We start from the raw sequence: 15893 nt of genomic DNA, 5'->3' as shown, positions 1-15893 counted from the left end.
ATAATTATGGAAGACACTTAATCATGCCAATGGGGGAAGATAGATATAGATATATCTCCTCTGTCATCATGGACCATAAACCTCTGGAACCAAATGGTGGAAATCATGAATAGTAAAGTGCTGTTTAATATATCTTTTGATTATGAGCTTCCTGTTCATATATATTGAAATAAAGATCCTTCCCTTCCCCAAATAGCACTTGAAAGGGAGGCGAAATCCTCACATGCTGCAAATAAAAGAAGTCTTCCCTGAAACATGCATGTAATGTAGTGTCTAGTTTAGCTTGGAAATGAGTGTGAGAGGCAGCTGGCTGTAATGGTCTGAGCATTGGACTAGGATTCTGGAGACCAGGATTCACATTCCTGTTCAGCCATTGGTGACCTTGGGTGAGTCACACTCTTTCAGCCTCCAGAAGGCAAAAGCAAACCTTTCTCCTGAACAAACCTTACCAAGAAAACCCATTGTTAATGTTGCCATTTTTAGAAATTAATTCCAGGCATACAACAAAGAGGTGATACTGTACTTGTTGTCTAAATCACGTATTCTTAAACTTTTCCACTCAAGACCCCTTTTGGACTGAGACTTTTTGTGTGAACCCTAGTATATAAAAAAGTTTTAAAAATGAAACATTTACTGATAACAAATCAGCATTTGCAAGGCTTGCTTGCTAAACAGGCCGATTTACTTTTTTATGAAGTACAGCTGAAGTGTCTTCTGCAATAAACACTGCATTGACAGATTTGTGTAAATGTCTAAAATGGCCACTAGGTGATGTTCAGAAAACTTTTGCTGTTGCCAGTTTTTTCAGGACCCCAACATTGAGCTAAGAGAACCCCATTTGGGGTTGGGATCCACAGGTTAAGAAGCAGTGGTCTAAATAAAGTCCATGCCCTTATTATTTTTTTCAAATAAACTTGCTTCTTTGTATTCTGTCCCAATTATTTTCCTTTCTTGATACGTCTGCCCAGATGTTACAGAACTTGGACATAATTCCTTCAAGCAACACTTAAAAATTACTTTATTGTAACCTTAATTTATAAAATGTGCAAAAACACTCCAGTGTACAGCATTCTTCATTGTGGGATTTGGAATGAAACGAAATGCAACTACCACGTTTTGGAAAACTGGCTTTTGTGTACACCAAATATTTCACTTAACTGAAAAAAAGATGAATTTGCTCAATTATGCGTGAATCTGCCTCATACAACTTACCACATTATTGTTTGGCTGGCACCAGCTCCATCGCCTTAAAGGAAAGTATCCTACTTTTAAACACAAATTGAACTCACGTTGTCTCTGTATCAGCATGAAATCAGAGTTGGAAAAGACCACATGGGCCATCCAGTTCAACCCCCTACCAAAAAGCAGGGAAATCGCATTCAAAGCACTCCCAACAGATGGCCATCCAGCCTGTTTAAAAGCCTACAAAGAAAAGCCCCCACCGCACTCGAGGGCAGAGAGTTCCACTGCTGAACAGCTCTCAGAGTTAGGATGTTCTTCCAAATGTTCAGGTGGAATCTACTTTCCTGTAGTTTGAAGCCATTGTTTCACGTCCCAGTCTCCAGGGCAGCAGAAAACAAGCCTGCTCCATTCACTACAGTTAATTCTAGTAATTGATTCCTTCACTTAGGATTCCTTCAAAAATGGATAGGTGATTTTGCCTTATCTACCTTCCTCTTTAGTTATTCCAATGTATGGAAACATCATGAAATGATAAGAGGGGAAAAACATCATACACAACTTCAAAATCATGTCGCTTTGCAGATTTTTTTTATTTGTGGTGAATTGCCCAAAAACAAAACCCACAACACTGTCATCAGGATACAAAGGTTTAAACTTATGAGTATAAAGCAGCATAGGGAGTCGTTTGTCGAAGAGAGATAATGATGCATGTATTCCGACATTCTAGATTTTCAAAGATTGAGATGGGTACATTTAGGGGCGAAGGTTAACCTGAACATGGCATAAGTGGAGGAAATCCATGTAAATTCTCGGTAACTGAGAAAATAAAAAGCTGACAAAGTCCCTTCATGGTTGGAGTCTGAAACTACATCATTTTTAAAAAATTAGAAAATTTGTTAGAAAAAAAATAGGTACAGTGAAATTGTATATACTGAATCATAGGCATTTATCACGATTTTCATTTAAAGTAAAAAAAATCTTTACAAATATTTTCTAGATCATAATCAGTTTCTTATGCTGCCTCAACCCAGAAACTAAGATATTGTTTTAATTCTTTTATGTATTCCTTAAACATCAAGTCTGAAAAGTAGTAACAAAATATACAGAGCAGAAGAATTTTAACCTCCTTTTTCAAACTAGAATTATATCTCTCACTTAACATCTTTAACAAAGGTATATATATAAATACTACACTACAGCTGATTGGTTAAGCTGGAGTACCACTCTTCAATGATCTTGAAGGCCAACGATATCCCTGACTGTCTCATGCAAAAAGGCAACTGAGTGTGCCTGCAATACATTTCTTCTGAGCGATCACTGTGGAAGCCTCTTCAATGCAACAGTGCAATAAAAAAGCTTCCTCAGACTTACGCGTAGGTTTCCACCTACATTTCTGCAAGAGGGAAAGACCTTTACAACTGTGAATTACATGTGGTGTTTAAAAACAAGAAAGATGGCACAAGATACTAATAGTGCCCCACCCCCCAAAATCTGGACATAACTGCCATTGTAGAGATGCCTGCACTTAAGGAGCACAATGTGAACAAATCTGGGGGATCAGCAACTCTAAGAGACCTTTTGGCACTAAGGTAGGGCCAAATATTACCAAGGTTTGACTAACTTCATGGCAGCTATTCTTATGATATACTCAAAAGTTGATGGCTGCGCTTGTTAGATTCAGGTAGCTTTTGAAAATGTGAAGATTTGGGGGCTTTTTTTTGGTATAATGGTGCAGTAACCATTCAGAAAGAAAGAAAAGCCAGCATTGAAAATCTGCTTTTCCCACAGTCTTGCAACGGTGTGTTTACATAGCCTCAAACTCATCAATTCTCTGCTTTGTGTTGCCTTGCCGGATTTGCCTCAGTGTCTTGTATTTATCGCGTCCTTGTCGCATGTTCTCCGTGTGGATGAGGTCGTTTTGTGTCTTCTTGTTGTCGTCTCTGGCCTGGGCTAGTTCATCAGTCAGAGTCTATACAATATTTAAGATACAATGTTAAACAGGCATAAAGATACTTAGGGATGAATTATAACAAGACTCTCATAAGCACATGGGCCTAAATCCAGTTACCAATCCCAAATAAAACAGACCTGATTGAATCAGTGAGACTTACATAAGAGTAGATTCGATGAATCAGTCATAGTTGGGACTAACAATTTAAATTTAGGCACGTAATTCAGAGGATGTATGCTCCCAATTTCAAACTAAGGTGAGCAACTTTAAGATGGGGGATCAGTCAGGTAGGCTTCAATAAAATATAATCTAAGAGTCAGAAAAACCTCACATTCTTGCTCTACCCATCACAGTTCTTTCTCCAAATTTTGATAAGAAATACCAGAACAAAAAAAATTCAAAGTTTTCTGAAGATAGCAACCAGTGTATTAAAAACAAACAAAAAAGAAATGTGTACAAACTTGCTTAGTACTACAACAAAATAAGTATTTTTTTCCAGCATAGAATCAGAAACCTCTTAAGAGTGACCTTTACTAAGACACATCAAATGATGACATACCTGCTCACGTCACAAAAGAGAAAATATTTTTAGATTCTCTCAAGACAATGAAATAATGCACCCCCCCCAAAAAAAACCCTCCCCCAATAATTTCTGAATAGTGGCAGTGTCTTCTCACTATTTCACTTAGTGGGTCTCTCATAGTTTGAACAAATATACAACCACTTAACACAAAATGATTTACCAAGCACAGCAGTGCCATTGACTTTTTATACTGAGAAGCAGATGCGTCACTCGTATATTTGCTGAATTTCTCCCCAATCGATACATTTTAGGAAAGGTGCCCAGGATCATAATAAATGCTCTGCCTCACAAATTGTGGATATTTATTTTAGGTAGACTCTGGAATTACATTTTTCAGGATTGCTAATTTTATGCTAGGAGACACCTTCATCATACACAGACAAATCACTGAAACTCCATGCCTTCATCGGTGCTTCACATATATCTCAGATATCCAATGCTAAGTGTCCAAAGCTGCCAACCTTGCAAGCCAACAGGGAACCATAACTGAACCGACTCACCTGCCTAACCTGCCCACCCCCCAAAACCACAATGTTTACCCTTTTCTTTTTTCTGAGAGATCAGACACTCAAGCACTTCAATAACCAAGACTAATGCTGATCTCAGTCACTCAATTTGGTCTTCTGGTATTTGGTTCCTTCCTCCCAAGCTTTTCCTCTTAAATATACATGTTAATAATAACTCTTAAATATCCTGTTCTGCAGGATTCTGAGAAGGGAGAAGCATCATCTGCTGGATCTATTCCCTTGGCCCTTTTCCTATTGGTCTTAAAGCAACTGTAGGAGAGAACTATTAAAGCAGCCTGACAATTCCACAGTATTGTTGTGCACAGATTATCCCAACATGCTACATTTCTCTTAATCGCTGGAAAACTTAGGCCAAACAATGAAATATCTGAACAATCCCCTGAGTAAGTTGTCCTTTTCATCAATGGAAGTCTGAAAACCTTACCTGCAGCTGTCTTTGCACACGCTCATTCTTCTCGGCTTCAGTAATCCGTTTCTCCTCATTGCGATCATCCGATATGCCTTCACTGGAAAATTCTGCACTGTAGCCAGAGGACTCTGTTCCTTCATCTTGAAGGTTATCATGGACATGGAAATTAAACTGCTCAAAAACTGGTGGTGGTGGTGGTGGAGGAGGAGGAGCAGTCATCACCAGGTGTAGCTCCTCTTTTGTTTTCACAAGATCTTCTTGTGCTTCCTTGGCCTATAAAAGTGAAGCCAGCAAGCAAACTATTACAGCATACTCATATTACAACTTTAGCTAACTGTGATGCAAAACATGGAAGACTTCTTCCAAAAGGGATATACTAAAATAAGATTTTCTGAAGCAGAATAGTTTATTCTTTGCTGTTACTTTGCAGCAGATTTTTTTTTTAAAAAAAATAATTTGTGTGGTGCTGACAGCAAAGGTTTAGGCATGTCTTCTCAGAAGCAAGTCCCATTAGTTAAACTGTGTCATTCCTGGAAAAATGTGCAGAGAATTGTGACTCAAGAAGTGAAGGCAAACAGACAAAACTCTAAACCTACACTGCAGTCCAAGGCCATTATACCAGATTGAACAGCCTCACTTTTTTTCTGTAATTAGCATTTAACTACTTTGTGGTTTGCACTTATTTTCAGATAGGAAAAAGTCCATCAGTCACAATGGCTGCAATGCATACTACTACCAGTGACAGAATGCCTTTTACTTTCAGCTGCTTAGAAGATACTGCAATAACTTCCCATTAGCCTTTGGTTGGCTACCGTATGAACAGATACCCTGGACTGGGGAGAGCAGGGATGATGAACTACTTTAACTCCAAGGTCCACAATCCCTTTCTCTGTGTCCTGCTAGGTGAGGCATCTCTGAGTTGGAAGTCCAAATGGTTTTCTATCCCTATCATAAATCTTCCAACTCATCAAGCATAGGTCCTCTTATGTTACTATGACTGAAAATGTAACAAAATATACTGTTCTATAAGGGATAGTGCCACCCAGATTCTCAGCTTAATGGCACTGAAACAGAAGATCATACGATAGGTAGCCTAACACATTAGGGACACAAGGCCCCTGCAAAAGTGGGACAATTGCAAATAAAAAACCCCAAATACTTCCGGGAGACACTGATCATAGAGTTGTGCTGGAGGACCTAGAGATTCTGGGAGAGACCATATTGATCAAACCCATATATAATCAAATCCTGGAAAGTTAAACCCTCAAATGTGAAAAGCTGATTGTAGCAGATTTGTGGAGACAATCAGAATATGAAACCTTTGAAGAAGTAACTTCTCCACACTTACCCTGTGCTGCCACTCTTCCACTTCATTCTCTTTACGCTTCCTTGCCTCTTCCAGAAGGGCAATCTTGGCTGTGTACTCTGCAAGCTCTGTAGCCTTGATTAAGAGAGAGACAGAGAGAAGGTTCAATATAATTCAGATGAAGTTGAAGAATATCTAGTCAACTGACCTAGAGAAATAGGCAATTTCACAGGGGCTTGTGCTCCCCTTGAAAAATCAAGTTTTCAATAAAAGATTCCTTCTGGATCTGGGTGTTGCTGCCAGATGCCTTGTTGGGAATGTTAGCCAGAGGGTGGTTTCACCCAAGTTTGGCTGGTTACACCAGCTGCACCAGTTCAGGTAAAAAGGAGGTTCTGGGCATTCTACTTACATCAAGGCAGGACACCTGTAACTTATTTGAGGTGTTGCTTGTCCATTTTTTGTATTCAGTCAAATTGTGTATTGTTTTGATGATATGTAATTCTATTTAATGTGTGGTACCTTGAGTGCTTTGCTAGCCACCCAAGTCTCTTTGGTGAGATGGTGGCAGGTACAAATAAAGATTATGATGGTTATGATGATGATGATTATTATTATATTAGGAAATGCTTTGAAAATGTTATTCAAAAAATAGACTCATGCATAAAGTTGGAAACATAATGTTGGGAAAAAACCCACAAGGGTGACCCAATCCAACTTCCTGCTATACAGTCTAAGCATTCCTGACAGATGGTCATTTAGTCTTTGCTTAAAAGCATATTCTGTTGTCAAACAAGTCTTACTGATAGGAAGTTCTTCCTAATGGTTAGGTGGAATCTCTTTTCCAGTCCTTTGAATCTGTTGTATCTCAGGTGCCAAACCAGCAGAAAACAAGCTTGCTTCTTTCTCAATAAGTCAATCTTTCAAATAGTAAAACATACCTATCATGTTCCCTCTTAACCATTGCTTATACTCAGCTAACAAAGTTACTCCTCATAGATCTTGGTTTTTAGATCTTTTACCATTTTGGTCACCCTTCTTTGGACACATTCCAGCTTGTACTGACTTGGCCAGTAACTTCTCACTACTTTGTAATATAGTATTCTAATAAGCCTGTTTTCTGACATTAATACAAGACTTCATCTCTCAAACATCCTGGATGCATACCAGCTGCTCCTGGCTCTTCATCTGATCCACAGCTTGCTTCTCCAGCTCCTCCTTGGCTTGCAGGGCAGCCAAACGCTCATTCTCCAGACGCTCAGCTTCCTCCTCAGCCCTTTTTCTTTCCTCTTCCAGCTCTCTGGCTTTTTGGATTTGGTCTGAGAGCTCTGAAAAAGAAAAGATTGAACTACAATTGAAATCTTGGGCTGAAATATTGATGCCTGAAAGAAACTAAGCCAACGCAGTGCCTTCTATTTACACCTGACCTTTGGAACTCCAGCATCTAACACTTTATATTGCATGCATGCCACTTCCCCTTTGAAGCTAGATTGTTGCATCATTTGCACCAAGTCAGATACAAATGTGGGATACTCATCTATTCCAAAGTATCAGACGAATACAGGTTGAAAGGAGGATAATGGGTTGGAATGCATTTGGGTTTTCACAATCTCATGCCCAAATTAGGCCACAGAGGAAAGCAGCCAGTGCCATTTCAGATTTCACTGGTGGCCTGTCAGGGAAATTAACAACCATGTGTTTCAACATTTTAAATCATATGCATCTGGTTTGTGCACCTCAATGATAAACTTAATTGTTAAGGCTTTTAAAGTGAAATCCTAACATGTCTTAATCCTGATCTTAACCATGAGTCATTTGTAAGTCAGATGTTTGTAATTCTGTCTGTATGTGTCTGTTTTTGGAGAAGATGAAGGTTATCTTTTAGCCTTTGCACCCTTTCCAAATCCTTCTATCAAGCCCTGGGATGGGGAGAAAGGCAATTCAGTCTGAACTGAGATGGAAAGGAAAGGTGAGTGCATTCCATCTGCGATCACTCTTGTTTCTCCCCATGAACCAAGATCAGCTCTTAATCATCTGAATTGTTCCCTACTCAGTAAACAGCAGGATTAATGGTCCCTTCCAGGCCTTGAAAGTAACCAAATTGGAGGAGGATAAAAACATTTGAAGGTAGAGTTCTGCCTGCTTGATGTAGGATATCAGCCAATGGAAGCTGCCTCATATTGAGTCAGGATATTGATCCCAGTATTGTGAACTCTTAATGACAACTCTTCCCAGAGCTTCAGTCAGGATTTGAAGGCTAAAATTAAGAGGGAAACAAGCCATCTCCACTGTAGTTACTGTGTTCTGTGGAAATGTTTTCCTGCCTGCATATAACTGTCAACCAGGAAATATGCAGAGAATAGTACATTTTAGGACACAGCATATAAACTCACAGCTAGGACTAGATGCCTAAGCGGTTTTGACATTTCTGTTGAATGAATGCAAGCAAGCACCTTTTTCTGCTTTTTGTGTCTTCACTTCATATTCTTGAAGTCTCATCATCAGCTCTTCTTTCTCCCTTAACATCTGCTCTTTCTCCTTTTCAATCGTCTCTCTCTTCTTCTTTTCATTTTCTAGTTGTTGCCTATGAGAAATAAAGGTAAAAAGTGTTGCAAAAGCTCAAGAACCCCACAGTCTTCTTAACCTATATTATCATGTCCACACTGAAGCCAACAGTTTTTTTTATATTTTCAGTAATTAGCATGAAAGGATGCTACATAGCCCACTGCCATTCTTCTCAATCAATGGGTGGTTGGCTTTAATGATTAGAAGCCACAGGCTTCCATACAAAGAAACGAGAAATAAAATTAAAAGGATGTGTGCAGGCAGATTGGCCTCTCACATGTCTATAGTCACTGTGTGTTGGTGTACAGACATTTGAAATATGGTTTGTTGTAACATACTAATTCCCTGTCAGTTTTTCTGTGGATCCCATTCCCTCCCTCAGGTATTTTTCTAAAATTCACATCCTTGTATTTAGACCTTGCCTTGGGCTAATGCTTGAGCTATCATCTCCAATTCTTTCAAGACTTTAGCTTAAATCTCTCTTGATCAGTGTTACCATGCTATTATCAAAGACCTTCCTAATATTGCAATAATTCCTTGAAATAGGAACATTCACATTATGGCCTTCTTAGTTTCAATGTGTTGTTCGTATGAACACATACATGTAGTAAGAAAACCAAGCATGACATTCATTGTTTTTTTTCCTAAAATTTCTTTGCCATCATTTTACCATAATCACATATCTCCATCTTTTCTGACTTTTGTTGGTCAATAGACTTAAGTGCAGCAACCTTTGTATTCAGCTCAATATTCCCTTCCAGCCACTTCCATACCTTTCCAGCTGCTTTTGGTGCTTCTCTTCACGGGCCTGAGCTTTCATCTGTTGCACCTCAATGGTATCAGGTTTCCTACGGCGCATGTACAGCTCGTGATTTCCCATGCAGAGCTGCAGGATTCTCTTATTAATTCTTAGACGAGGAGCATAAAACACAAAGTCCTAGGCAGAAAAAAATGCCAAGATATACAAAGGCCAGGTCAAAAAGTGCATAGGCATGGATTTCACCTAAGTATTTTTTTACTTTTCAGCTTTTCTAGACCTCTTACTTGATCTTTAGTTCCTTGTAATGGAAAATCCAGATAGTAACACTGTGGATAATCTGTTTAGTTGTTTGAGGTTCTTGGTTTTTTAATGTTAACATGTTTCAACAGCTTATATTGGTTAATAATTCATGAACTTTGCCACAACACCACTTCCTGAAATGCTCAGGTTTTTGAAAGTAAAGAGTGAAGAGTTGTGTGTGCATGTGCACATCTCTTCAACAAAACAGTAAATAATGTTTCTGCATATATTAAAGTGAAGTATTCTTGTTTTACCTCCAGTTCTTAATTCTGAGATGGGATGGTGGGAGTCAGTCTGTTCAAAGATATTTCTTGTATAGTTAATGGTCGGTTTCAGATTTTTCTGAAACAACTTGTTTTACAGCTATTACTCTGCTTTGCAGCAGAATAAACTAGACACTAATTGTCATCAGAACCAACCTGTATTTTGTGAACTAAATTTCTATGAAACTGCAAAACAATTTTATCTCAAGCCGCAAGGAGAGGCTGATAAGAAATTAAAAAATATATATATTATCATCATCTCATTTATCAGAGTTCTACATCAGGACCTCATAGTGATGTATCTCAAGTTATCCCAGCAACAACTGTATGAAGTAATTTAGGCTGAGATAAACAATGACTTCTCTAAGACAATTCAGTTAGCTTATAGCTAAGGATTTTAAGCTTTCCAGTATATTAAGTATTCTTTGCACTGGCTCACTTTTAGTTCTTTAACCATGGCAAGTTTTATTAACTATACAAACAGCATCCATTTGTTTTTCTAAACCATTCCACAAAAAATAATGATGCTTTCAGAATGTCTGTGAACCCAGTGTTCACAGATGAGTACTTTAGATTTGGATGAAGCCCAATAATTAGGCTGATGTAAAGAGGTCCAGAGAATGCCCAAACTGCAGGAGATTTAGCATGAACGTTCCTGAAGCTTTAGTGATGATTCAGTTTTACAGGGAAACAAAAACCTAGACAATGTGTTTGTGAAAATGGATGTGTTTCTCCTCAAATTTTCCATGCAAGTAATATCTTGGAGGACAAATATTGTTTGTGATCAGCAGCATTTCTAATCACACTTCTAATCCCTTTCAAGCATGATTTCAGCATTCAGTGCTCTTTGCTAATTATCTCTCCCAAAATAAGGGGGTTTGAGGAAGCCCATTAGAAAGCACTACCATTTTAAAATTACGGGCATATCTTAAATAAATAACAATGGTATGGGAATGGACTTCTTTTAGCCAGATGTTTGTTTCTAAGTAACAAACATCTGACTTACAAATGGCTCATAGTTATGAACAGGGGTGAGACGACAGGAAAGGAGAGAAAATCTACCCCTCGGAAGGGAAATTCACTCCTGGAAGAGTTATCATGGGGATAAGGTGGCTCCACAGAAGCTTTATTACCAATCCTTGTTTCCAATTTTTTCAAAATCAAATGATCACAGGACCAGAAAGTGAAGCAAAATCTTCTGAATAGAGGCACAGACAGCAAAACAAATATTACAGGGGCATTTTCCCTGTGTCTTAAGTGACTTGAAAGACTGATGTGAGAGAACTGGCCATCTGTAAGGACTTTGCCCAGATGTGAGAGAACTGGCCATCTGTAAGGACTTTGCCCAGAGGATGCCTGGATGTTCAATATTTTACTGTCCTGTGGGGGGCTTCTCTCATGTCTCCACATGGAAAGCTAGAGCTGAGACATGAGCTCACCCTGCTCTCCAGGTTAGAACTGCCGACCTGTTGGTCAGCAGCCTGCTGGCATAAGTGTTTAACCCACTGCGCCACTGAAGGCTCCAGAGGGGTATTAACCCTTTGTTATGCTATCAAAAGCATATATGGAGTTACACTGAAAAATGTACCTGTTCCAACTTAGATACAAATTCAACTTAAGAACAAATCCACAGAACCCATCTTGTTTGTAACTTGGGGACTGTCTGTATATGAACACTCTATTTCTGCCCCTCTTCCCTGGGTGTTCATCCCAGAGCTCTACATGCAGCACTCTGCATCATAAGGCCATATCACTAGATTGCAGCTGGAGAGAGCAAAACACACAGCACAGTAAAAAATATAAACAGCAGGCAACAATGCTTCTCACTAGGCTAAGCTAATTTTGATGTGTTTTTTGTTGTAAAAGAATGTTCCAGTTTTCACAGGACATTGGTACGAGAAAAGCTATGCTCAAGGCTCATGAATATTTGCTTTTAATGAAAGTGAAATGCCAATCTGTTTTCCAGCATGAGCAGGTTTTGGATCCATGATGAAGGAGGGCGTGTTCAGAATGTTTTAAAATCAGTATCTAACACCAACACAATTTATCTCATGGAAATAGAGGCTTGAAGGGAAACCATTTGGACAGATAGGGTGTTTCATTTATAATGTCATGCTTCTGGTCTACCATCCATCATGCCCATGTTTGTCCAACAATTACATTCAGAACTCCTCTCTCTGTATGTTCTTGTGAGCAAGAACATACCCCCACAGATCACTTGAGTGTTTTTATATTTAAAGTCTGCAGCGAATCACTATTTTTCCACATACTAAACTGAAATAACACCCAAAATAGCAAGCAATGTGCAAACACAAATTATCTGAAAAAAGTAGACTTGGAAAAACTGGGGGAAACCTTTCCTTCAGATACAGAGAACAGTGCATTGGCTTGGTGTTTAAAAGAATTAATAGAGCACTGCCCTTCTGGTTCCTGAGAAACAAATATCACATAAAAGTAAAAAAAAAGAAATTTTGAAGTATTTTGAGAATACATTAGATGGAGAGAAAACCAAATTTTCCATATACCAAAATTTCCACCAAAACACGAGGAAGATATTCCTAAATGTGAGAGCTGTTCAGCAGTGGAACTCTCTGCCCTGGAGTGTAGTAGAGGCTCCTTCTTTGGGGGCTTTTAAACAGAGGCTGGGTGGCCATCTGTTGGGGGTGCTTTGAATGCAATTTTCCTGCCTCTTGGCAGGGGGTTGGACTGGATGGCTCACAAGGTCTTTTCCAACTCTATGATTCTATGATTCCATATTCCCACTCTAGAACAAAGATTTTATGAATCTATATGATTACAAGTAAGGATGCTTACTAACATATGGCATTAGTATGACTGTAAATGCAGAAATTAATGTTCTCTATTTAGCAAAATATGCTCATCATTGATACACTTACAGGTGCTTTCTTGTCAATTGGCTTTATAACAAACTTCTTGTCATTGAAAGAGATGTTTCTGATCTCACTCCAAGGAAAGCCAATTTTAGGGGTTAACCTAGAAACAAAGAATTATATATAATTAAAGGCCTTGTTGATGCATGACATTTGTTTCAATGATAAATACATTAAAAGTAAAGAAATGCTAAATCTCTACAGCAGTGTTTATCAGAATGTTTTGGTATATTGCTGGGTAATCTGCAGTAAAACAAAGCAATTACTGATGCAAATTCTTATTTTACTTATTGGACTTTCAGAGTATATGATAACTACAGTCCTGCATTTTTATATACATTCAAATGCACACACACATGCATATAACTGACTCTGGGCAGGAAATGGAAGTCAGAGCTGATGACACAATGCTAATGAAAAACGAACATATTGTCAGTTTGTTTTGCAGTCTTGCCATCTTGACTTACTGATACTTTGTGATCATTTGGAAATATTGACCCTCACAGAATACATCACAATAATTGAAAAAGGAGAAAGGCTGTCTCCTCCTTACATTTCCTCTAAACCCATTAGTAAATAATCTAAATGTTAATGAGATTAATTCAGAAATATATCTATGCAGGCAGGTATGTCCCTGTGTCTTTTTATTTCTATGGCCAAGACCTAAGGTTGGATTAATGAGTTTGGAGACATGAAGCTTCAAAAGGACACCTTTCTTTATATGTGTTAGTTTCCCTTTCAGGTGCAGCTGGTGTGATCCAGGCCAGAGTCTCAGAATAGCAGTGCCTATATAGTAATGTTCACTTGTTCCATATCTTGAAACAGGACTAAGGCAGATACTAAACACTACCAACCCTTGGGCAAAGGGGGTTGGAAAATGATCTTTAGTCCTCCTTCCCACAGAAGCAAGTCTCTCTTGACAATATCACAGGAACAGTAGCATGTATGTTTAATGCTACTGGAATCATAGGTCCCCTATCCAATTAGAACCCTGGAGCACTTGCCCCAATTGCACTGTTGATAATATAGCCTTGTGTTATCAGGACCTGTAATGCCACCTGTACAGAAAAGTTCCAGGTAGTGCATTAGCAAAGGAAAATGTGGGTGGGTGGGGGTTATTACAGATATTTCCCTAAAAACTTCTCCAGGGTGGATCTGCTTCTGATTTATGTCCCACCAGAACCTTTCTATGAACTTTCAGCTCTCTATGAAACCAAGATTTCTCCATCAGGATTCCCTGGAAACCTTGGGTTTCCTGAGAAATCGCTAGGGTTGCCACAAGAGATTGTGACTGGATGCATACAGTAATTTTACATAAAAGTTTCCTGAGGTCAGAAAATTATTTCAAGAGTCTCCCCAGGATGAGAAGACTGAGAAAGGCTGATATCCATTTTCTTTCAATTGACCAAAACCTAGATTCTTTACAGACCATTTCTTCAATCCTTTCTTCCTATTTTGCTCCCTTTCTCTACATTCCATTGTCTTTGGTTGAACCAGAAGAAAATAAGACTCCTGTCCTTTCTGTTAACATTTATATATCATCTCAATTTGTTGAAACAGGCTCCAAGTTATCAAGGCTACTTGTGTCTCTAGCAACAATTACAGATCTATAAATCCTGACAGAATATGCTATAAACTAGGCCCAAGTGGGAAGGTAGCCCCTTCAGAGATCCTGCATCTGAATTTACAATTCACAGGATTCAACCTGGCATCCTCTCCTTCCTGAATATAATAAGACAAGAAGAATAAGGGTCAAGCATTAAAGCAGCCAGCAGAAAATGACCAAACCCTTTCAGGCCTCAACCAATGAAACTCATTCTCCAAGTAGACCAAGTTGCTAGTAAAAGTCCAACATTCTTATGGCTGCTATTTACTTTAGTATGTAATTATGTAACAATACTAACTACTGAACTGAATGTTAGTTTTTCTCATCTTCCTGTGAACTCCATTCTCCTATTGTTTCTATTATTGTGGTGTTAGAAAAAATCAAGGAAACTATCTTTATAGAAGTTTAATCATGCCGTGTGCATTATTTCTATGCAGATTTGATTCTTGTTAAAAATGTATAGCAGTTAATGGCAATTTACCATCATTTCAGTTTCAGCATACAGGCAAATATCTTCATATCTACTGAAGATGTTAATAAACATTTAACTTATATACAACACATCTCTTAAATATTTCAAAGTGTAAATTGATATATATGCTTCATTTGCAATTCTAATAATATCCACAGGGATTATACATCTAGTTTAACATCTGTATTTATCTCATTTGGAAAATGTAATTTATGAAATTAAATTTGAGATTACATTATATTCTCAACCCACTAACCACCATTTAAAATACTACCTCAAGAAACACGTATAGGAGAACTGGAACTTGCTTTCATTGTGGAAAACAGGCATTGTTTAGTTGTCTTATTAACCATATGCATTCTGATCCTACAGCTCTTTTTGTGCATTTAATTGATTTAAGGGAAGCAGAAATCCTGATTGTATAAATAGGGATGAGGAAGTCCCACTAATTTCAAGTTGTAAAGATTATGAATTATTCATTTGTTGTGCATGTCTTCCCATCCCCCAGTCCTCTTATGGAGGCAAAGGTTCCTTTCTGCAGGCTCTATACAGCTTGCAAAACCTGTTTGCATGACTGTGGCTACACAGAGAGGCCTGTCATGCAAGAAATTAGAAGCAGTTTCACCCATGCAATACTGACAGTGACACTCCTTGTTTTATGGGTGATGGCATGTAGTAGCATTGTGGGTGGATGCAGAATTGTTCTTAACCTAACTTTGAGTAAAGCACATTTTTATAGACCGATTGTAAATTTCATGTGTGCATGGTTATATGCTTTAAAGTTAATCTTGGATCCAAATAGTAAAGAAACATTATTAATGGCATATAATTGGCGTAATTTCAAGCATGATCTGTATTTCAGATTCCTCAAAGCTCTTGCTCTTAAACTGCTTAGCTTCTGACCATGCACTTCCTCTTTGAACTAAGCAAACATGCATGTAGAGAGAAACAGGCTGGTTTTTTTTACAATTACTTTCTGTTCTCATTACATTTCATCTCTCTCATTTCCTGATTACCAGTCTGCTCTTCTCTTGCTTCTCCATAATTAAGGGATCCCACAGCTACCTACTGAAAAAGATCA

At 38.3% G+C, this 15893-nt stretch overlaps 1 protein-coding gene across 1 annotated transcript in view; it reads right to left on the bottom strand.

Moving 5' to 3' along the window:
• Nucleotides 1–1753: 1753 nt before the first annotated feature.
• EZR (ezrin) overlaps nt 1754–15893 on the bottom strand; it is a 50168-nt gene continuing 36028 nt past the window's right edge. Inside the window, exons 8-14 of the mRNA XM_060753658.2 lie at nt 12741–12837; nt 9294–9457; nt 8409–8539; nt 7123–7283; nt 6001–6093; nt 4668–4925; nt 1754–3151 (exon numbers count right to left, since the gene is read on the bottom strand). Of these exons, the coding sequence (XP_060609641.1) occupies nt 2987–3151; nt 4668–4925; nt 6001–6093; nt 7123–7283; nt 8409–8539; nt 9294–9457; nt 12741–12837 (1069 nt within the window). The 3' untranslated portion in view covers nt 1754–2986. The remainder of the gene's footprint in view (nt 3152–4667; nt 4926–6000; nt 6094–7122; nt 7284–8408; nt 8540–9293; nt 9458–12740; nt 12838–15893) is intronic.

This window comes from Anolis sagrei, chromosome 1 (assembly GCF_037176765.1).
Source record: "Anolis sagrei isolate rAnoSag1 chromosome 1, rAnoSag1.mat, whole genome shotgun sequence".
Classification (NCBI taxonomy): domain Eukaryota; kingdom Metazoa; phylum Chordata; class Lepidosauria; order Squamata; family Dactyloidae; genus Anolis; species Anolis sagrei.
This window is presented reverse-complemented; position numbering and strand designations above follow the sequence as displayed.